This window comes from Neoarius graeffei, chromosome 12, assembly GCF_027579695.1.
Source record: "Neoarius graeffei isolate fNeoGra1 chromosome 12, fNeoGra1.pri, whole genome shotgun sequence".
Classification (NCBI taxonomy): Eukaryota; Metazoa; Chordata; class Actinopteri; order Siluriformes; family Ariidae; genus Neoarius; species Neoarius graeffei.
Genome location: NC_083580.1, coordinates 2,170,803 through 2,195,148, shown reverse-complemented (window position 1 = coordinate 2,195,148; position 24,346 = coordinate 2,170,803). Strand labels below are relative to the sequence as shown.

At 40.2% G+C, this 24,346-nt stretch overlaps 1 protein-coding gene across 1 annotated transcript; it reads right to left on the bottom strand.

Moving 5' to 3' along the window:
- Positions 1–4,089: 4,089 nt before the first annotated feature.
- On the bottom strand, positions 4,090–23,695 carry alpk2 (alpha-kinase 2). The gene is made up of 14 exons (XM_060936601.1): positions 23,623–23,695; positions 22,956–23,065; positions 19,287–19,354; positions 18,762–19,020; positions 16,731–17,344; positions 10,871–12,152; positions 10,147–10,294; positions 9,570–9,700; positions 9,351–9,389; positions 8,615–8,913; positions 7,950–8,038; positions 7,437–7,654; positions 5,712–5,760; positions 4,090–5,504 (listed from the first exon to the last, which is right to left on the bottom strand). Exons 2-14 carry the CDS (start codon positions 23,044–23,046, stop codon positions 5,312–5,314), a joined length of 3,480 nt encoding a protein of 1,159 aa, XP_060792584.1. The 5' UTR covers positions 23,047–23,065; positions 23,623–23,695; the 3' UTR covers positions 4,090–5,311.
- Positions 23,696–24,346: the final 651 nt, after the last annotated feature.

Genomic DNA, 24,346 nt, shown 5'->3' with positions numbered 1-24,346 from the left:
GCATCGCTCCTGTGTAGGACGGCCCCATGTGGACAGTTGAAAGTCACACTTGGAAGACGCTCTGGACTCTTACAGTAATGCTTTTATGGCTGAGGACTACAGTTGACTTGCTAACTTTAGGGCTGCAGTTGTCATGAACAGTTTTGCACTCAAGTTTCCATCAATGAAGAGTTTATAACATCAACGAAACTGACTTCCTGTTAAAACTGTTAATGTTATAGTCATGCTGTCTGTTGTTGCCCAAATGAGGATGGGTTCCCTTTTGAGTCTGGTTCCTCTCGAAGTTTCTTGCTCATGTCGTCTGAGGGAGTTTTTCCTTGCCACCGTCGCCACAGGCTTCATCATTGGGGATAGATTAGGGATAAAATTAGCTCATGTTTTAAGTCGTTCAAATTCTGTAAAGCTGCTTTGCGACAATGTTTATTGTTAAAAGCGCTATACAAATAAACTTGACTTGACATGTAATATGTTGGGGCTGGTTAGTATTTTAATTAAGAAGAAGAAGAAGCCTTTATTTGTCACATGCACACTTAAGCACGGTGAAATTCATCCTCTGCATTTAACCCATCTGAAGTAGTGAACACGTGTGCACACACACCCAGTGGGCAGCTATGCTACAGTGGCCAGGGAGCAGTTGGGGTTCAAGTGCCTTACTCAAGGGCACCTCAGCCCAAGGCCGCCCCATGTTAACCTAACCTGCATGTCTTTGGACTGTGGGGGAAACCAGAGCACCCGGAGGAAACCCACACAGACACGGGGAGAACATGCAAACTCCACGCAGAAAGGCCCTCGCTGGCTGCTGGGCTCGAACTCGGAACCTTCTTGCTGTGAGGTGACGGTGTGAACCACTACACCACCGTGCCGCCCAATGAGTTGGTGTTTTAGGGTCAGTCTGTACACTAGTAATGGATGTTAGTATATCATTATATGATGTGTACAAGTCAGTCAGGGTAAATACTGAGAGTAGTGTGTGTCAGCATTTTAGGATGACTCAGTTAGCATTAGCTTGTGTGCTAGTAGGGAATGTTTGTTGTAATACACTTGAGTAATGTGCAGTTAGTGACCTGAGCGATATTGGATGATTCTCTCTCTCTCTTTTTTTTTTCTTCCTCTCCTGGTGGTTGGGGTTTTTGGGTGAGTGACCTGCACTCCACATTGTGAGCTGATCAATAGCGCTCAGAGCTTATCTCCTACTTCCATTTACTGTTTGACTAAAAGCCTCAGAGGCCACATAAAGAGGAGCAAAAGGGAGCAGACCAACCTGAACTTAGCTCATATCGTCGAAATGAACTGCTGCTGTTTCCTCTGAGAGCACGGTGTAGAGATCTCTGGTGTAGAGACGATAGTAAAGTTTCCTGGAATTTTTAAACAGTTCGTAAGGTCATGGCCTTCTTGATTGTTTGTTTTTTGTTTATTTACAATATGGCAGTGATATTTTAGTTATTTAGTGATCACACACACCAGACGTGCTGCGGAGACCCGAAAGCTTGGTGACGGCCATCTTTATAACACGATCCAGAGGTGGGTTAAAATTTTCAATTTGATCATCAATATTTTATTAATTTATTAATCGCTTAGTGATATTTAGTGCGTTTTTATTTAGAGGAGGAGGAAACTCGTCGTGACTTGATAGGAGTTATGAAAATATGTTAACATTTACAAGATTTTGTTCATCATCATCATAATAATAATAATAGATATTTCTGTGAGATGTTTTCCCCCCAAAAAAATGAAGGCTGTTACAATATAAGAAAAATATAGATTTAGTTTAGCTGTGTTTTACAACATTCAGCTCGTATTGTATTGATTTTTCAAAATTTAATAAAAGAGCAAATATTTAAAAAGCAATCTAGGAGTCTAAGGATTAATTCACATCATGTTCCTACATTTACTTTTCTCAGACTAAAAAAAAAATCCATAAAAGTACATCTTCAAATTAAAAGGCAAATTTACAGTAAATGAAAAAAGGCAAACAAACAAAAAAAAAGTTTCATGGCCTGTAGCGCTCAATCACACAGTTAGTGAACTAATGGATGAAACACTGTGTGGTGCTGTTATAGTAAAATAATCAGTGACAGCGTGGTGTGATGAAGCTGTTTCCACCCTGAAGCTGATTGTTTTCCTATAACAGTATGTCCTCAAGTGTTTTATTCCTCTTATACCACAGCAGTTTACTCGATATGCATTTAAAGTTGCATTTAATGTTGTTGAAAGTCTGCAAAACAAATTAGTTCCTGTTCTCACTTCCATTACAGCGGCTATGAACAATCTGTCCCTCACCAGCCTCTGTTTATTCTCTTTCTTTGAATTAATAAGACGCAAAAAGAGATCGTCATGTTAACAATAAACCACAAACTTATCTGTCCTGAAGATGTCAGAAAACTAAAAGTTTACAGCTTTACCTCTGACACTGTAGACTCCTTCCATAAATGATAAACATCTCGCATCAGTGAGTTTTTAATCCGCTTATCATCAGTGGCGCGTCTGCTGTACGAGTCCCTGTGAATGAGCTGTTACCATAGAAACGATAAGATATTAGAACCAGAGCATTAATTATAAATAAAGCTCTGATTTACAGCTACACTACTGTCAGGGCTGCTGTTATAGAAAATTATTCAACACCTTCTGGCCAATCAGAGTCCAGAATTCAGCAGTGCTGTAGTATCATGATGCTTATTAAAATGCATATAATTATCTGTTGTATATGGGATGTCTGTTTAAATCTCTCTCTCTCCATCCATCTATAGGCTGTGTATGAGTTTGTCTCCTCTCTCGCTCTCCGCAGCTATGGAGTGTGACAATGGTGTTTGTGTCATGTCCAATCAAACGCCATTATCACACTAAATAACTACGGAGTGACAATCAGACTACACACACACACACCTCATCAGCTGAATGGGCAGACGCACAGTTTGTGAACAGGCAAGGCAGGCAACTGCTTGGGGCCCTCTGGCCCAGGGGCCCCCTGAGAGTCGGGGCCCGAGGGCTTATTTATTTTGTTTTTTATTGTTTTTATTGTTCTTTAATATTGTATTTTCACATTTGGAATTTAAAAAACTTTGGTTTCATACATTTCTCGTTGGTGTCAGATTATTTATAACATATTGGTGATGAACACTGGTCAGAAGGGCCCCCTGGAAGTTTTTGCTTGGGGCCTTAACAGACTCTAGAATCGCCTCTGTGAATGGGGACTAATGGTCATCAAGGATGTGTTCATCAGTGTATTATGCGTGTGTGTATCATCTAACCTTTACACTCCTGAATACGTCAGTGATCCATGTTGACATCACGGTTATCTCCCTTATGGACAGATAAAATAGTTGTGTGTGTGTGTATACAGCATGTTATGGTAATATAATATCTGTTCAGTTGTAATGTTAATGCCTATACAATGCTATAATTGTGCATGTTGAATATCTTGACCGATCATATAACTGATATCAGTCATAAGAGTCTATAACCGAATTATAGGCTGCACACAGCATGCAACATATACGGTATACACACCTAACATTACTTGCAATTATTACATTATCTATGAAGTACCAGGAAGCACAGCAGAATAAAGTGCGACTAAATGAATATGACATTCCAAATCCGTACTAAAGCAGAATGTTTTTGCATGACTGATCACATTTTTGACCTTTTACCCCGTTCACAACGCAACCTGACTCTCATTCCATTTAGGTTCAGCATGTCTGTGAACCAGCAACTTGATCTACAGAAAACAGACCAGGAAAAGTCATCATCATTTAAAGTCACCGACGTTCCTCTGCTCAGTCACAGTTTTGCATAAAAAATACTTGTAGCCCAGTCATGTTTTTCTCCCACAGCTGAATTATTTTAGAGCGTGTAATTACGTAATATGACTCAATTTTAGAGATCAATGGTATATTTATGCAGTTTTTGTTTATTGATTTAAAAAAAGATGTTTTACTTCCAGCTTTTATCATAAGCTTGATCTTGATTTTTTTAATGTAGGTTTTATATGCAAGATGTGCATGCCTCCTGAGCTGAAACGTTCCTGCGGGTCAAATGTCATGTCATTTCTCCTTAAAAAACCAGTGAAATGAGGAAGCGAAAGAACGAGAGGATATTTAATGCTTGTTTCATAGCAAAACTGTTCAAAACATTTTTATCCAGTGGTGATCTCATTTATAATTCTTGCTTTGCATCTATGCATGTCCTGAGCTCTGTTTCAATGAGTTTAAGTAAAACAAGAAAAATCCAAAGATTTAATGTATGCGAATTATTCAAAGGTCTACAGTTCAATTCAACACACAAGCATGTTTTCTCCTCGACCAGATTTGTCATAAAGATCACGAAACTTGCACAAATTGTAAATAAATGCTGCTTTAAATCAGTATGATCTGTTACACGTGGCAGGCGTGTGTATAACGTTTCAGAGTGACAGGCGTCTCTGGAAACCTGGCTGAGGTTCACATTCTTTCTGAGGCAGGAGGACAGCTGGCTTTATCACTCAGCAGGAGATGTTTTTATAACCATTCACCACCATGCCACTTTCCCCAAGCTACCTCACTCTCTCAAAAAAAAAAGATTGTACAAAAGGTACTTTGTTCAGTGGGTTACCATTAGAAAAATATATACACTCTTAAATAGTATTTTGTATAACAAAATGAATAGAAATATTAACTACAGTACATTGTTTGCTTCATGCAATTTAACACTTACTTCAAGGATAATTCACATGTTCACTGAAACTTCCTGAATGAGATTAAAGGAACAGTTCAGCCAAAAATCCAATGCATCCAATATGAGAACTGTTTTACTGTATTTTTTGGATAAATTGTTCCTGAATGATAGTATGATAATATGCAGCTTGTTGGATTTATGGATAACACTGACTTGCAAAATTCATTACTTTTCCTAACGCACAGCAAACAATGAGACAGCAGTATAACATCACTATACAACACAGCTGTATATCATCATCTGATGAAGTTGTATATCATCAGCATATGACGCAGCTGTATATCAGTATATGGCACAGCTGTATTTCATTTGCATATGAAACAGGAGTATATGATCAATATATTATGTCGCAGTATATCATCAATACATGACAGTAATATAACATTAGCATTTGGCACAGTATTATATCATCTATATATGGCATAGCAGTATATCAACTGCAAATGAAAAAAAAACAGTACATAAAACTTATAAGAACTAAAAAAAAATCCTAGAGGTCAAAAAGATCGCATGATATAATGTCTCTGAAACTAACTTCCAGATTTACTATGATCACAGTGTTTATGCACAGTGCCCTCTGTTGAGGGCTGGCATCCAATCAGGATTTGCCCTTGAGAGTGGGGCCAAAAGGCTTTTTCCTGGCAGGGGGTTGTGGTTTGGGGGGGGCAGTCCGTTTGGCTTTAGGCTGCAATGACGTGAGGCCGAGCAGCTCGCAGAAGCGGTTACACTGATGAAGAGCTTTAAACTGGTCGATGAACGATGTGGAACAGTTTCCTTTAAAGCCCTTATAACTAAACACAAACAAAGAACCTTAAAACCTTACAGAAACTTTGAATAACCTGTGTCAGATACCAACTGGCCCATTGTTAATATGTATGCATTTTATTTATTTTTTTTAGCTATTAATGCCTATGTTAAGTAGAAGTCATTTATGTCTACATTATTACTCAAATTAACAACAATATAAAATTAATAATGTGAAATCAAAAAGAACTTACCCTTTTTTGCAGGTGGCAATTCCAACATCTGTCAGCTTCATACCTACACCTGAACATCAATAAAGGCACACCATAAGTGATATACAGTATAAGTAATCTAAAAATGATTCATTGGTAATCTGACAGATCTGGCCACGTCTGTAACTGATCTGTAAGTGATATGTTGGATATCTGTGAGTGAACTGTACATATTCTATCAGTGATCTGTAGGTGATGTTTAAAGAGGAACTGAAGTCATTTTTAAACTTGCTTTATTTCTTAATTAACGTGTTATTCAATTACGTTTTCAGTTTTATTAACCTTATATCGTGACTCGTATTGGCATATTACACTTATCAGCCTTTTCGGTTTTTAGCCATGTTGAATGTAGTACGTATGGTCCATGGCAGGCGTCGCTTACCCACGTGATCTTCATGAGACTTGTGCGAGACTTCAAACGTGAAGTGTCAGCGCCACCATTTTGAAAACTGTTTACACAGCGGCCAGATTGGCATATCATTCCAATTTAGATTAATTTTGAGATTTGCCAGCTTCATCAGTGATGGAGTGTCAGTCCTGCGTGCTGTGGCGCGTGCACCTGAAGGTGTGCCTTGGGCTGCGTGCGCGCCGCGAACAAGGCGCACCTGAGCTCAATTAAGGAACTGTGTGTTTGCCTATTTAAGGACTGTGCTGATGTATTTGCATCGTGAAGTATTATGATATGCATTACCGAGCCTTTCTACCCAGTGTCTTGATTTCCTGTTTCATGATCCTTGTGCCGGCGGCATGGTGGTGTAGTGGTTAGCGCTGTCGCCTCACAGCAAGAAGGTCCGGGTTCGAGCCCCGTGGCTGGCGAGGGCCTTTCTGTGCGGAGTTTGCATGTTCTCCCCGTGTCCGCGTGGGTTTCCTCCGGGTGCTCCGGTTTCCCCCACAGTCCAAAGACATGCAGGTTAGGTTAACTGGTGACTCTAAATTGAGCGTAGGTGTGAATGTGAGTGTGAATGGTTGTCTGTGTCTATGTGTCAGCCCTGTGATGACCTGGCGACTTGTCCAGGGTGAACCCCGCCTTTCGCCCGTAGTCAGCTGGGATAGGCTCCAGCTCGCCTGCGACCCTGTAGAACAGGATAAAGCGGCTACAGATAATGAGATGAGATGAGATATATTATACTGAGCGCATTTCCCACATAATCCTCACTAAGGTTTCGGACAGCACTACAAAATGGCATCCCCGCTATATAGTGCCCTATATAGTGAGTAGGGAGCAATTTCAGACACAGGGAAAACGTCCAGCTTGATTACATCAGCATTCGAAAGAGGGCGCGCGCGTCTTTTGACGACGTTGGCTGATGTTGGTCACTTTGATTTGCGCTGTACGTTTTACTTCCGTCCTACGATGTCTCGCACAGGTCTCAGTGAATCTCGTTTACGGCCATTGCTTTGACATATGGACTGATATATTACAGAGCATATTTCAAACACTCATAACTTGCTATAGCAGCGACAAAATAGCGATCAGAAATGCATTCCGATATTTAATAAAATGAGAAATAGAATTTTGATAATAAAAAATTTGCCTTCAGTTCTCCTTTAAGCAATGTAAAATTAATCCATATGGGTGTAGAAATGATAATTTACTCAGGGCTCTTGGAATAGTTTGAACCTCCCTTGCCTTTACAGCACCCCATTCTGTAGGTAGTCTATAATTAGTCTATAAATAATCATAAAAGAATCTGTAAGTGATCTCACCCTGCATATCAGTAACCAGCAGGTTGCCATCAGTCTGTGTGTAAACCCAGTGCTGGAAAGCACAGCATTTCTGTCCAGCCTCGGAGTCTCTCCTCATCAGGTTGATCTCTTTCCCATCCTTTACAGAGTATTTTACGAAATCTCCGATCAGTTCCTCCTCCAGTGTTGCATATGGGATGGAGTTAGATGGACGGTGCACCAAGAAAATAGGGATGATCCTGAAAAATATACGCAGCAGCCGTCATTACACCTCTCACATCCCGTAGACGACATTATAAAAGGGAAACTCTCCAGAATTTAATCTCAAGATAATGAAAGCCTTTTTTTATTTTAAAATTAAACATCTGCGTGAACAATAGATCATCTAGAGATCACTCTCAAATAACTTTCTACATAAGTACTCAAAGATTACTTCATGCCTTGTAAATTGTTTACACACGACTTATAGATTGCTTACAGATTACCGATCAGTTTTTGAAAGTTCTCGAAGTGCTAACATGTTTTTGTACTTACTCAGGAGTTTCTCCGAAGGACTCTGCAGATTTGGCCACGCTGGTGTAGGCTTTGATGTATTCTCTGGCTGTGTTCTGCACATAACACTCCTGAGGAACATTACAACCAGGACATTAGTCCCTCGCTACAGCGTTCTTCAGGGAGTTCTTTTTATAGTGAAATTAATTTTACTAGCAGCATTGGAGGGTGAGATTTAAAGCGAGGGTAGGTAACTTATTTTAGAAGCTTTTTTTTCTTGAAATTCTCTTTACATTCTGACAGCAATGAATAAATCAAATGCTCTGGCAATAAAAAGAAAAAGAAATTGTCACCTATGGCAGTCACAGAGCTGTAAAAAGCTCGTCCAATCATTTCATGAATGAAATGATTGGATGTCCTATCTGCAATCTGCACGTTTACCTGTAGCCAATAAATTAAATATTTTACAAATATTAAGCATTGAAAATAGTTGTGCTAGAGTTTCTTGCTGAGCAGGGCAACATTTTTATTTATTTTTCCTATATTTTTATCACATTATTCCTATATTTTTTTCACCAGAAGTCACAGAATGATCCATATCTGATAATGTTTTTTATTGTTCCGTTTGATTTGCAGAACATTTTCCTTACTTTTTGGTTTGTTTCACAAAGTCCAATGTTTCACATGTTTATTGGTACGGCTCTCACCTCCACAGCGAGGTTGTAGTTCTTCTGAATGACCTCATCATTGTTCTGCACGCCATAGCCAATGGAGCTGTGCACTTTGAGCACGCAGGCGTGTCCAGGGTCGAACAATGGCATCATGCCGGTGCGCATCATTGTCCTGAACGCTTTTCGGTGCATTCCCTCCCCAAAGTGAGTCTTCTCAGTCACGATGCTCGTGTGCTGCTGCTCTCCAAAATACTGATCAGTCAGGATGTCGTCCTTAAAGAGCAGAGGACTGCAAGATACATCCTCTTCCTCCCCGTCTATCACTTTACGCTCGGCTGAGAGAGAAGACAAATGGGGAAAAGGAAGAGAATGCGAAAGAATGCATAGTAACACACTGCTTTTATTTTTTTCGTGACTATTCTCCATGCTCAGATAGAAAAAGTTCCATTGAAAAGCTTTCAGTATGAAATTTGCACTTTAAACTCATATGTACGCAAAATGTGTGTTGTATTTTATCAGAAGCAGAAGTTTCAAAAAGAGGTTGAAAAAGACACGTCTCTTTTACAAAGCTGAAAGTCAAGAGATGTTCAGATGGATAGTCTCGTTTGTGTGTAATAATGAAACTCGTCTCTGTCTATAGGGAATAAACAACTAACCAAGCATTTTAAAATCCATCAGTGAGGTTATGTTGAAAGAGTCATAGTTCTTCTATGAGTTTACTCTCTATTTTTAGGATCTACAAGACCCAGAGTAAGGTGAAACGATGGCTCACCTGGTGTGTCATGGTTCGGGATGATGAGTTCCATGAGCACTGTGAAGAGAAAAGAAAAGAAAAGGAAAGCGAGGACAAACTATTAAACAAATTGTGCTGATCTAATAACAGCTCGTAAGCAAAGTGTTGTAAAAATCATGTCACTTGTAGTAAACATTTGGAATGTTTAATATCAGGATTGGATCAGATCTTTAAACTCTGGACTGAAAAGTCTCTCACCTTCTGATGTGAGGTGATAGTCTGAGGTGGACACTGAACCCAGAGCACTGACCAGAGTACAGCGATAAAAACCCAAATCCTTACTGCAGGCTTTCAGAACCAACAGAGAGACCCGAGCGTCATCTCCCACTCTGAAGTGAACGAGACACAGGGAAAGAAGTAACTCTCCGATATATACAGTACCTTTTATATGTTTATGGATAGTGCACATTAAAGAACCTGTTTATTTTATAACACAGTGCTGAATTCTTGATCGTGATTGGTCAGAAGGTGTTGATTATTGATTACTGAATTGTTTCTATAGTAACAGCTTATTCACGGGGACTTGTACGCCAGACGTTCCACGTAAACATATAGTGAAGTTTTCTGTAAAGAGACATTTAATTTACATTTCTGGAAGGAGTCTCCAGTGTCAGCGCTTTGTAACAGTCAGAGATAAAGCTGTAACGTTTAGTTTTCCAGCATCTTCAGGACAAAGGAGTTTGCACTTCTTTGTGGTTTCGTGGAAACGTGACCGACTGAAAAACGAGAGGTTGGTGAAGGAACGACTGTTTAGTTTAAAAAGAAAAGGGCTTACTTTCTCTTTTCCTCATGCAGTGTTGCGCCTTCTTTCACCCACACGATGGAGGAATCGACCATGATGGGACTGAAGGAGCACCACAGCGAAATGCTCTGAGGATCATCAACGACTGGGGCTGCTTCAATTTCAGATATGACACGTGGGACTACACACACACACACACAGAGTCAGAGACACAACCATTCCTGCCAAAATTCACTCATATTTAGCACATTTCACTGTAACATGCATGTTAGACTCATATTTCATTAAAGCAACAGTTTACTACACTTAGTGTTCTACGCAGCTGAACATCTTTAGTGACCAAAGTCCACCAGTCCAAACCGCATGTGTAAATCATCACACTCGTGTCTTTAAACAGCTTTGTGAAGTTGTTCAGTGTCTCAAACAGACTTGACACACTTTCTTTAGGACACAGTTTGGTGTCACTCCGCATCAGCATGCGACTCACGTAGGAGGCGTGGTCTAAAATCTGAGAGGTAGAGGTTGTGTATGAAGTGATTTGGTTGATAAAAGTTCGCATTTGATTTGTGTGCTATTTGATGGAGTTGCTGAGCCACATGGTTTACACATGCAGTTTGCACAATTATTTGGCATCAACATTAGACTTGTGGCTCTGATACAAAGCTAAAAAACTTCTAATTTTGGCTGAAATGTTCTCAAAAAAATTTTTATATACTGTAAATACTAAAGATTTATGAACATCTATAACTTGAAATACCTTCTTTAGGTGTCTGAATTTTCTGTTTCACCACATCTTCCTTTTTCTTCTGCTGGAAAACAGCAGGAAGCTGCGGCCTCGTCCTAATCGATATGGATCCAGGTTTGTCCCCAGATATACGTCTGCGTTTGACGATGTCATCCTCCAGTGCACCAGGCAGACACATGCTTGATGTTTCTGTACCTGGTTTTGTTTTTCCTTCAGTTCCTTTATCGTTCTCGTTCGACTCCTTCGCCTCATATTTTGCGAGTTTCTCTTGCACCTTGCTCAGTTGCTTTGTTGCTGTTTCATTTTTAGGCTTCGTGTTTTTTGGTTTTGTTCCATTTTCCACTTTGAGCAGTGGCTCATTTTCAACCTTTGGTACTCCGTGCTTCTTTTTCTTCTTCCCCTGAGATCTGGATGTAACCTTCTCTGTTATAACAATAGTCTCGATCATGGTCACTGTGCTTTCCTCTGCGCCTCCAGACTCTTCAACATGTGATTCTGATCTCACGTTCTCTCGTTTCTTGGTTTGACAGCCAAGCTGCTGGTTGTTGTTCGTTTTGTCCTTGTGTTTATTGGAGCGTGTCTTGTTCTCAGCTGACGATTTATGAGTTTTATGAGGCATCTTGCAGTCTCTTTCACAACTTTGTGTCACATCACAGCTTACTTGTTTTATAGCTGACAGATCCTCAGGGTGGTTCTTAAAGCTCAGAATGTCCTCGACGTCTAAAGTCACGTACGCTATGTGCTTTTCCTCACAGATCATTAAATGCTCCCCTGTGGGTAAGATCAGCCTCTGAATTTGCGAGCTGACATCACTGGCCTCTGTTTTGTACTTTGTGTCTTCAGAAGATGATGAAGCTGGACCCTGATCACCAGGTATCTTTGAGATCTCTGATGATGACTCACTTGTGGATGTTCCACTGGTTCTTGGTGTCAGATCTGGTCCAATTGCCTCATTGATCCCAGCAAGGGATGGCTTTAAGGATGTCCTTTCACCTGGATCCTCTTTCAACCGGAGGAATGACGTTCCAAGAGTGATCGGAGTAAGCGGCATAATAAAATCCACCTCTCCTGTGTTAGGAAACACACATGACCGGCTGTCTTTAATGTGTACCGCATCACGCTTGTTCACATCTTGCATGCATGGAAGGTTCTCTGCTTCATAGCTGGTGAGGAGATGAACCTCTGACTCTGGTGTGTTGGGGTAACACGAGAAACTCAAGGCACCATGATTCCTTTCACCTTCCTCCTCAAAGACTGTGTCTTCAGTTACTTCCCAGAGTGCATTGCTTCCCTGCTATAGGAAAAGAACATTCTGTGAAAGATTATAGAAACCTGAAAATGTTGGTCAGAAATGGGGAAAAAAAATCATGAAAAAAATCCTCTATAGAATGAGAGATTTTTGCATCTAATCCTGTCTCTCCTTCATGCTCAACTTAAAAACGCTTTAAACCATTTGCTACATACCTCACTTAACTTCACTCCCCTCTCCTTTTTGTCCTTCTTGCGTTCTGGTTTGCTCCACCAAGGCACATACAGTACAGTTGTCCAAGGCAAGGTTCATTACTATTATGGGGACCTGAGGAGCTACGCAACATTCCGAGCCGAGCCAATGGCAGCGCTCTGATTCACTCCTGACTTTTCCTTGGGGTTGTGTTTCAATTTTCAGCTGTGCTCTATCGCTCAGTTTCCTCTGACACACCCCTGACTGCACTCTCTGCCATCTCTTCTCCTTTCTCTTCTTCTGCTTTACTGTGTGTATATACAATTAGGTCCATATATATTTGGACACTGACACAAATTTTGTTTTTTTTTTACCTGTTTACTGAAACATATTCAAGTTATAGTTACAACCGCTATTCCAAATAAGTTGGGACAAAGTACAAATTGTAAATAAAAATGGAATGCAATAATTTACAAATCTCAAAAACTGATATTGTATTCACAATAGAACATAGACAACATATCAAATGTCGAAAGTGAGACATTTTGAAATTTCATGCCAAATATTGGCTCATTTGAAATTTCATGACAGCAACACATCTCAAAAAAGTTGGGACAGGGGCAATAAGAGGCTGGAAAAGTTAAAGGTACAAAAAAGGAACAGCTGGAGGACCAAACTGCAACTCATTAGGTCAATTGGCAATAGGTCATTAACATGACTGGGTATAAAAAGAGCATCTTGGAGTGGCAGCGGCTCTCAGAAGTAAAGATGGGAAGAGGATCACCAATCCCCCTAATTCTGCGCCGACAAATAGTGGAGCAATATCAGAAAGGAGTTCGACAGTGTAAAATTGCAAAGAGTTTGAACATATCATCATCTACAGTGCATAATATCATCAAAAGATTCAGAGAATCTGGAAGAATCTCTGTGCGTAAGGGTCAAGGCCGGAAAACCATACTGGGTGCCCGTGATCTTCGGGCCCTTAGACGGCACTGCATCACATACAGGCATGCTTCTGTATTGGAAATCACAAAATGGGCTCAGGAATATTTCCAGAGAACATTATCTGTGAACACAATTCACCGTGCCATCCGCCGTCGCCAGCTAAAACTCTATAGTTCAAAGAAGAAGCCGTATCTAAACATGATCCAGAAGCGCAGACGTCTTCTCTGGGCCAAGGCTCATTTAAAATGGACTGTGGCAAAGTGGAAAACTGTTCTGTGGTCAGACGAATCAAAATTTGAAGTTCTTTATGGAAATCAGGGACGCCGTGTCATTCGGACTAAAGAGGAGAAGGACGACCCAAGTTGTTATCAGCGCTCAGTTCAGAAGCCTGCATCTCTGATGGTATGGGGTTGCATTAGTGCGTGTGGCATGGGCAGCTTACACATCTGGAAAGACACCATCAATGCTGAAAGGTATATCCAGGTTCTAGAGCAACATATGCTCCCATCCAGACGACGTCTCTTTCAGGCAAGACCTTGCATTTTCCAACATGACAATGCCAAACCACATACTGCATCAATTACAGCATCATGGCTGCGTAGAAGAAGGGTCCGGGTACTGAACTGGCCAGCCTGCAGTCCAGATCTTTCACCCATAGAAAACATTTGGCGCATCATAAAACGGAAGATACGACAAAAAAGACCTAAGACAGTTGAGCAACTAGAATCCTACATTAGACAAGAATGGGTTAACATTCCTATCCCTAAACTTGAGCAACTTGTCTCCTCAGTCCCCAGACGTTTACAGACTGTTGTAAAGAGAAAAGGGGATGTCTCACAGTGGGAAACATGGCCTTGTCCCAACTTTTTTGAGATGTGTTGTTGTCATGAAATTTAAAATCACCTAATTTTTCTCTTCAAATGATACATTTTCTCAGTTTAAACATTTGATATGTCATCTATGTTCTATTCTGAATAAAATATGGAATTTTGAAACTTCCACATCATTGCATTCCGTTTTTATTTACAATTTGTACTTTGTCCCAACTTTTTTGGAATTGGGATTGTATATAATGGACATAAAGTCCAGACTTTCAGCTTTCATTTGAGGGTATCCACATTAAAATTGGATGAAGGGTTTAGGAGTTCCAGCTCCTTAACATGTGCCACCCTGTTTTTAAAGGGACCAAAAGTAATTGGACAATTGACTCAAAGGCTATTTCATGGGCAGGTGTGGGCAATTCCTTCGTTATGTCATTCTCAATTAAGCAGATAAAAGGCCTGGAGTTGATTTGAGGTGTGGTGCTTGCATTTGGAAGATTTTGCTGTGAAGAAAACATGTGGTCAAAGGAGCTCTCCATGCAGGTGAAACAAGCCATCCTTAAGCTGCGAAAACAGAAAAAAACCCATCTGAGAAATTGCTACAATATTAGGAGTGGCAAAATCTACAGTTTGGTACTGTACATCCTGAGAAAGAAAGAAAGCACTGGTGAACTCATCAATGCAAAAAGACCTGGACGCCCACAGAAGACAACAGTGGTGGATGATCGCAGAATAATTTCCATGGTGAAGAGAAACCCCTTCACAACAGCCAACCAAGTGAACAACACTCTCCAGGAGGTAGGCGTATCAATATCCAAATCTACCATAAAGAGAAGACTGCATGAAAGTAAATACAGAGGGTTCACTGCACGGTGCGAGCCACTCATAAGCCTCAAGAATAAAAAGGCTAGATTGGACTTTTGCTAAAAAACATCTAAAAAAGCCAGCACAGTTCTGGAAGAACATTCTTTGGACAGATGAAACCAAGATCAACCTCTACCAGAATGATGGAAAGAAAAAAGTATGGCAAAGGCATGGTACAGCTCATGATCCAAAGCATACCACATCATCTGTAAAACACGGTGGAGGCAGTGTGATGGCTTGGGCATGCATGGCTGCCAGTGGCACTGGGTCACTAGTGTTTATTGATGATGTGACACAGGACAGAAGCAGCCGGATGAATTCTGAGGTATTCAGAGACATACTGTGTGCTCAAATCCAGCTAAACTGATTGGTCGGCGTTTCATAATACAGATGGACAACGACCCAAAACATAAAGCCAAAGCAACCCAGGAGTTTATTAAAGCAAAGAAGTGGAATATTCTTGAATGGCCAAGTCAGTCACCTGATCTCAACCCAATTGAGCAGCATTTCACTTGTTAAAGACTAAACTTCAGACAGAAAGGCCCACAAACAAACAGCAACTGAAACCCGCTGCAGTAAAGGCCTGGCAGAGCATTAAAAAGGAGGAAACACAGCGTCTGGTGATGTCCATGAGTTCAAGACTTCAGGCAGTCATTGCCAACAAAGGGTTTTCAACCAAGTATTAGAAATGAACATTTTATTTACAATTATTTAATTTGTCCAATTACTTTTGAGCCCCTGAAATGAAGGGATTGTGTTTAAAAAATGCTTTAGTTCCTCACATTTTTATGCAATCATTTTGTTCAACCCACTGAATTAAAGCTGAAAGTCTGAACTTCAACTGCATCTGAATTGTTTTGTTCAAAATTCACTGTGTTAATGTACAGAACCAAAATTAGAAAAATGTTGTCTCTGTCCAAATATTTATGGACCTAACTGTATTTTTTCAAGTGCACTCTGTAATTCGACCCCATTTGTGTTTATCTCTTTTAAACCCTCTCTCTTACTCTCAGCGTCTCAGCAGTCGCTGTCACTATAGTGCATATATTTATGTGTTCTGGCTGCAGGGAAGTGAAAGTGTGTGCATGTATGTTGCTTAAGCAAAGTTACTGTTGCCACCCAAAAATTGATTATTTTCCTATAAGATCACACCCCAACGTGTTTATTCTTCTTATAGCACAGCATTTACCAACGACTGCATTTATAAATTACTGAAGTATGACGTTGTCGTTTTTATCTGTTTACAGTTACATTTAAAGTTGTGGAATTTCTGTGAAACAAGTTAGATTCTTTCAGCACTTGTTTTATAGCAGATATAAACAGTCATTCCCTCACCAGCCTCGCTCTCTTTTTTCTCTCACTCTAAATAAATACAACAACAAAATACCATTCTCTCATGTTACCAAACAACCACAAAGCATAAATTTATCTATACTGAAGATTTCGGAAAACTTACAGGTATAGCTTTATGTCTTAATGTTACAAAGTGTTGACACTGAAGACTCCTTCCACAAATGTTAAACGTCTCCTTATAGAAAACGTCACCATATTAGCATGTTTTTTAATTCTTTTATGTGCAATATCTGTCTACAATGACCTGTTAGTATATACTATACTATATATTCAACATATTCAGCAGAGAGGTTGTTAATATTTTCACTGTAAAAGTGATTCTCCTCACAGACAGCAGAGGGTGCTAAAATGTACAAACTTATGCTTTAAGAGTAAACAGAAATGTGAGTTTTTACTTGGTGCTACAAACCGAAGCTCTACTGCACCGTATAGAGTTAAATTAGCTTACCTTGGATACACAGGCACACTTGTTTTCCAGTCTTCCTTCTGTGCAATCATTCCGAGACACTTCTGCCTCTTCCTGTAAACCTGAATCTGTCTCTCCTTCCATTGCTTCTGATAAATCCTGAGTCTTGGTCATATCTAAATTAGTGTAAAGGCTATTTTCTCTCTCCTCCTTGCGTACAAAAGGCATGTCTATTGGCGGACTAGTGGAGTTTTTTATCAGCATTTTACACTCAGAATCCCCATCTCTTACTCCTAAGGAGCTTTCCGGGCCTGTGGCCTTCTCCTTGATCATGTCCTGGATGGCCATGGAGAACGGATGCCGAGACTCAGGACTTCTCATCGTGGGATAATCTTCTGGAAGGACACTAACAGACTGGAACCAGTCTGATAAAGCACTGGCCCAGCTGTCAGAAGATGACCAGCGCTCAATAGTAGGCAGTTCCAAGGAACCAATATTAGCTCCCATTTTTGAGGTTCTTGTGTTATCTGAAGATGCTAAGGTGGGACAGTTGGCTGGAAGATGTCCCCACTCATCCAAAGCATCAACCCACAACTCGTTAGACATGCCACCTCTGTACATCATTTGTGTCACCTCTGAGTGATCTACGTCAATCCCTGGAAGAAAATGAAAACTGCAGCTTGACTGAATGCTTCATTAAAGCTGTAAAATATCCCAGATTTTTTTTTTTTACAGACAAAATGTAACTATGGAATTTTCCTGATTTTAACTTGTATTTAATGTGGTTTTTTTTAAATCAACCTACATACCTACTAAGAAATATGCTAGCAAGCTAGTGTACAGCTCATACATCTTTTATATCCTGTAAAGTACAATGTACTGGTGGATTGAGAGCAAAAATGGGATGAAACAAGGACTAATATCAACATTTTCCTCATTTGTGTTGGTAAATTACTAAGAAAATCTTTCAAATGACTAAAATTCCCATCAACACTGCTTTGGAATTTGGAAATTTAAAGCTCTTAGGAAGTTTTAATTTTTGTAGTCAGGACTATAACAAGAGCGGGCTGTTCGTCAAATTTTCCCGTAATAATGTTGGACACACTTCTTCCATGTTTGAATGTAGCATTTCCGATAGAATTTCTTAGAAAGTGAATCCAGTATTGTACAAACTATTGTACTGTATTGAATCAAATGTATCAGTCATACTGTATATCATAGACCCCATTTGTTCTGTAATATTAAAAATGTGAATTTGAACACAATTATCTATAAATAAACAATTCTTGACAGAAGAAAGCATGTGAAAGTGATCTGGAGTGTCTCACCTTCCTCAGCCTTAGACAGGATTATGATTGGTGTGTGAGGGAAGCCAGAGATTAGCAGGTGTACGTCAGAGTTATTTTCAGTCGTGTGGTCCACTGTCATGTCTGGAACAAGGTCTTGTAAAATACCAGATGCTGATTCCATGTCTGTTTTTGCATTTACAGTAAGAGACTTGGACATCTGGGTCACGTCATTCTCCACCAAATTGGTAGCTGAGTCAGTCAAAATGTGGGACACTGCATTGTTGTCACTGGCCTCCAGGGTGGTGTTATTACTGAGCTCTGATGAATAGAGTGGGAAGGGTTGCTGTAGTAGGCCTGGAGCACCACCAATGCCAGCAAATTCTGCATTAATGCTTTGGACAGTGTCTTCTAAAGCACGACCAATTTCTGAGTCATTGCTTTGGACAGTGTTCTCTAAAACACCACCAGTTGTTGAGTCAGTGCTTTGAATGATGTCCTTGAAAATGGCACCGATTTCTGAGTCAGAATTGAGAGCTGGCTTCACTATAGAGTCATGCATTTCAGAGCCAATGTTATAGACGTTCTCCTGTGAAATGCTTCCTATTTCCCGAATATCACGCACAGTTTCTCCAGCTCTACCCTTTATTTGAGGGTCAATGTGTTGGATAGTTTCATCCATGAAGTAATTTGTGTGTGTGTCAGTGTTATAAACAGTCCTGCTAATCCAGGCAAGATTGAATTCAATGTTTGGTATGTCATCTATTGTGTATTGTGCTGAACTCACTGTTGGGTTCCAGCGATGGTGACTCATCCTGGAATTGCATATTTGTCGGTTCTGTATTTCCACCCTTTTCCACGCTATACTCAGGTACATCAGTCTCTTGATTCTTTGATGTCATATGGTCATTTGGATTCACACTGGCATTCTGATGACCTTTCAGGATGGTGTTAGATTTATTTCCATCAACTTCAACATCATGAGATGTCACATTCTCAGGCAGTTCCACAATGCCTTCATGAGTATCTATTCTTTTTGACATGCTCTTATAAGCAAGTCAGTTGTAGGCAGTAATCTTGCCTTGATAGCTTCCTTTCTCACAATCTTCTGGCTCAAAATAGTGCCACCAGCAATCCAAGTCCAGCTACTACTTCTCTGCCTCTCTGGTAAAAGATCCTGAACAGGAGTCTGGACTCACGCCTTATCTGAACATTTCCCGTTTTGGTCTCCTCTTGAACAAGATCTGAAATTGTTTCTTCACTTTGAATGAAGGTTGCTGTTGAAGTATCAGATTTTTTTTTTATTTTTAGCAAAGTCAGCAAGTGAGTCAACTTGATCCATTGCTATTTCCTTGATAATTATTTCTGTGGATTCATCTCCTAAGAGGAACAGAAGGAGATGAGAATATAAAAAACACCAGATTATATTTGTATCAAATTAAAATAAATGTAAAGACTTCTCAGTGATTTATTGCCCAAGGTCATCTATTAAGATTTTAACAATAACAGTACAATTATAAGGTTTATTTTTTTATACCCCCAAATGAGTTTAACTTTATCTTCCTGAAGAGAAAACTAGAGGGAGGTGTGGCATGGGTTAATGGAGAACAGATAAACTAAAAACAAAAATTCCAGATTAGATAACACTAACACAAAGCACAAGTGGTATACTGATGGATCCACTTGCACCAGTCGAACATAACCCCTGAGGAGAGCAAGAGTCCCGGCCCCCATCATGCACACATTCTACAGAGGCACCATCGAGAACATCCTGACCAGCTGCATCACCGTGTGGTACGGCGCCTGCACCGTGTCCTGCTGCAAGACTCTGCAGCGCATCGTGAGAACAGCTGAGAGGATCATTGGTGTCTCTCTCCCTTCTCTAATGGATATCTTTAACTCCCGCCTCACCCGCAAAGCCATCAGGATTGCAGGTGACCCCACCCACCCATCTCACAGCCTCTTCAGCCTGCTGCCGTCGGGGAGGAGACTGTGGAGTCTCCGGGCCAAAACCAGCAGGCTCAAGGACAGTTTCTTTCACCAGGCGGTCAGGAGGCTCAACTCCCTCCCTGTTCTGCCCCTCTGCCCCCCTCTGCCCCCTGCCACAGATTCTGCCCGCACCCCCCCCCTGCCCCCCCTTCAGCATCTGACATGTCATCCTCACAGTTCCCCCCCAACACACACACACACACACAAACACATATACATACATCTCATCGTTCATTAACACACTGAACTCAGGGACCGCACATCTCACTTTACCTCGCTCATTTGCACTATTCCGCACCACCTCGTCTTAACAGCTGCTAGTTTGTTTATTCTGCTTATTTCATGTTTACCTGCTGTACCTCAAGTGCCCTTGACTGTTTGGTTATTTGTACCAATCTGTGTGTGTGTGTGTATGTATGAGTGTTTAGTAAAGTTAATATCTAGAGTGTTTATACTGTTTATATTGTCTGTTTGAGTGTTTAGTCTGTCTTGTTGTTATCTAGTGTTTATATTGTTTGAGTGTTTAGTCTAGTTCATATCTAGAGTGTTTTATACTGTTTATATTGTGAGTGTTTAGTCTGTCTTGTTCTTATCTACAACCCTAATTCCAAAAAAGTTGGGACAAAGTACAAATTGTAAATAAAAACGGAATGCAATGATGTGGAAGTTTCAAAATTCCATATTTTATTCAGAATAGAACATAGATGACATATCAAATGTTTAAACTGAGAAAATGTATCATTTAAAGAGAAAAATTAGGTGATTTTAAATTTCATGACAACAACACATCTCAAAAAAGTTGGGACAAGGCCATGTTTCCCACTGTGAGACATCCCCTTTTCTCTTTACAACAGTCTGTAAACGTCTGGGGACTGAGGAGACAAGTTGCTCAAGTTTAGGGAGAGGAATGTTAACCCATTCTTGTCTAATGTAGGATTCTAGTTGGTCTTTTTTGTCGTATCTTCCGTTTTATGATGCGCCAAATGTTTTCTATGGGTGAAAGATCTGGACTGCAGGCTGGCCAGTTCAGTACCCGGACCCTTCTTCTACGCAGCCATGATGCTGTAATTGATGCAGTATGTGGTTTGGCATTGTCATGTTGGAAAACGCAAGGTCTTCCCTGAAAGAGACGTCGTCTGGATGGGAGCATATGTTGCTCTAGAACCTGGATATACCTTTCAGCATTGATGGTGTCTTTCCAGATGTGTAAGCTGCCCATGCCACACGCACTAATGCAACCCCATACCATCAGAGATGCAGGCTTCTGAACTGAGCACTGATAACAACTCGGGTCGTCCTTCTCCTCTTTAGTCCGAATGACACGGCGTCCCTGATTTCCATAAAGAACTTCAAATTTTGATTCGTCTGACCACAGAACAGTTTTCCACTTTGCCACAGTCCATTTTAAATGAGCCTTGGCCCAGAGAAGACGTCTGCGCTTCTGGATCGTGTTTAGATACGGCTTCTTCTTTGAACTATAGAGTTTTAGCTGGCAACGGCGGATGGCACGGTGAATTGTGTTCACAGATAATGTTCTCTGGAAATATTCCTGAGCCCATTTTGTGATTTCCAATACAGAAGCATGCCTGTATGTGATGCAGTGCCGTCTAAGGGCCCGAAGATCACGGGCACCCAGTATGGTTTTCCGGCCTTGACCCTTACGCACAGAGATTCTTCCAGATTCTCTGAATCTTTTGATGATATTATGCACTGTAGATGATGATCTGTTCAAACTCTTTGCAATTTTACACTGTCGAACTCCTTTCTGATATTGCTCCACTATTTGTCGGTGCAGAATTAGGGGGATTGGTGATCCTCTTCCCATCTTTACTTCTGAGAGCCGCTGCCACTCCCAGATGCTCTTTTTATACCCAGTCATGTTAATGACCTATTGCCAATTGACCTAATGAGTTGCAATTTGGTCCTCCAGCTGTTCCTTTTTTGCACCTTTAACTTTTCCAGCCTCTTATTGCCCCGTCCCAACTTTTTTGAGATGTGTTGCTTTCATGAAATTTCAAAATGTCTCACTTTCGACATTTGATATGTTGTCTATGTTCTATTGTGAATACAATAACAGTTTTTGAGATTTGTAAATTATTGCATTCCGTTTTTATTTACAATTTGTACTTTATCCCAACTTTTTTGGAATCGGGATTGTAGTGTTTATACTGTTTATTTATTCTGTTTATATTGTTTGAGTGTTTAGTCTGTCTAGTTCCTATCTAGAGTGTTTATACTGTTTATATTGTTTGTTTTTTTCAATTATTCTATTTTTATTTATTGCATTGCTTGTTTGCACCGTGGGTCAGAGAGGACTGATATTTCATCTGTGCTGTATGTCGAGCATGTATAGCATATTTGACAATAAAGTTGACTTGACTACATTCAAGTTTAAGAATTACTAATATATCAGTTGCATCAAATAGCACTGTTTTAAAGTAGCCTTAGGTTAAAATTTAAAACTTGCAACTCGCGTACCTGCTGTAAGCCAGTTTTTGGGTAAGAACTGTGAGCTGTGTCCACGCCAAAGTCACGTATTTCAGAACCTGTATGATAGATATGTTCGATGATAGATTCTCTATAGTATATAGTTATTAAATGCTGCTTATTTCACTCATTTTAGGGTATAGTGAATTTGCAGTAAATTATTCTACTTCCTAATTCTACTTAAAAATGCTCATTTGTGCTAGCAACAACTTACAGGTAGTGTAATGTCTCATAGTCTTCCTGTAATTGCATATTAAAGTACTGAAATATTGAACGAGTATGGAGCTTTGGTGTATAAGTTTCAGGAGCAGGAAATAGACCATAAAATGCATCTTATAGTTCAGAAAATATAGAATATGAATTAGCCTTAAGCACTGTAACTGTAACACTCCTTCTTCATAGTAGAAAATGTATAATGATGAATTATACGCAATGCATATTTTTTATATTCTTATATGTTCCTATATGCACAGTGAGTTTAGTAGTAAATCGTGTTTGTTTTTACCAGCTGCACTGACGGGCTTTAATACTGTTGTCCATGTTCCATTTGTAAAGATGTGCTCATAATATACACTTCTGTCTGAAGAATCGTTCATTTCCACACTTGAGCTCCACCTGTAGTGAGAACGAAACACAACCCTGCAGCATCAACACACAACACACACCCAAAGGGAATTTTGTGATTTGGGTGAGCATTAATAACATTGAGTAATACTTCGAGTAATTCAGTAAAACTGACTAAAATTTTTTACTAAAAATAACTTTTGCTTGCAACTTAACAAATTTATAACACTAATAAAAATATCCTTGTATAAATTTTTATTTATTTATTTAAAAACCCCCACATCTTTGAATCTGACTGTGAACACTTCCTGAGCTTAACACACCTGGTGTAGAAGTTATATGAACCTCATTACACATTTAATTTTCTAATTAAAGTCTCTATATGCAATCCAGAAAATCCCTTTAAGGCCTTAAATGACATGAAATAATTCATCACTAACTCTTTACTGTTAACTTTTATGAACCCATGACACTTTTAAGCCATTAAATCTGGCAAGTCCAAATAGGTTGGATATCTATTGAGACACTTCATACACACTGAGTTACAGTACCCCACACACACACACACACACTACAGCATTTGTGTCGGTCACACAGTTATTACATACCTTTTTTTACATCCGAATCAGTGATTAAACCGAGCACAGAGACTCGCAGTATGTTCTCCTAAAGCCAGGGGATGTTGTGGGTGTTTGGGGCTTATTTTTATCCCTTTTTGCCCCCGTAAGTACAAAATGAGTTACCTGATAGTGTCGACATGTGCCAAGCCAGGGCACTTAATACTCCTCGGCTATATTTGCCCCACTTTCACTCTCAATCAGGATTGGAAAACTTCCATGCGTGTCATCCACAAGCCTTGTTTTGTTTTGAACATCATCCCTGTGATGAAATCTCAAGTCTCTGGGATCACAGTTGAGTCTGGCGTGTGAGAACAGGATATGATGATGATGCCCTTTATTGTCACTAGTCACATGTACCAGCGAAATTAGCTGTCAACCTGTCCGTACATATACAACATACAATTGACATAGGGTAGAGAGGACAGGAAGACAGGGATGAAGATAAAAAGGAAACACAACATGAGGAGAGATAAGGGAAAAAAAGAACCCCCCCCCACACTATGCTCCTGTCAGGAGTACAGTGTGGGAACATTTAAAAAACCTTTGCACATAAGCACACAACAACACAAGTACACTTTAAACACGGGACTTGAGGGGGGGAATCAGGGGTAAGGGGGGGGGGGGGGAGGGGAGGAGGTAATCCAGCGCAAGCAAGCAGCCGTCCACTCCTGCAGCCATGAAGGCGCTGGTCACGCACCCGCTTGTCACACTG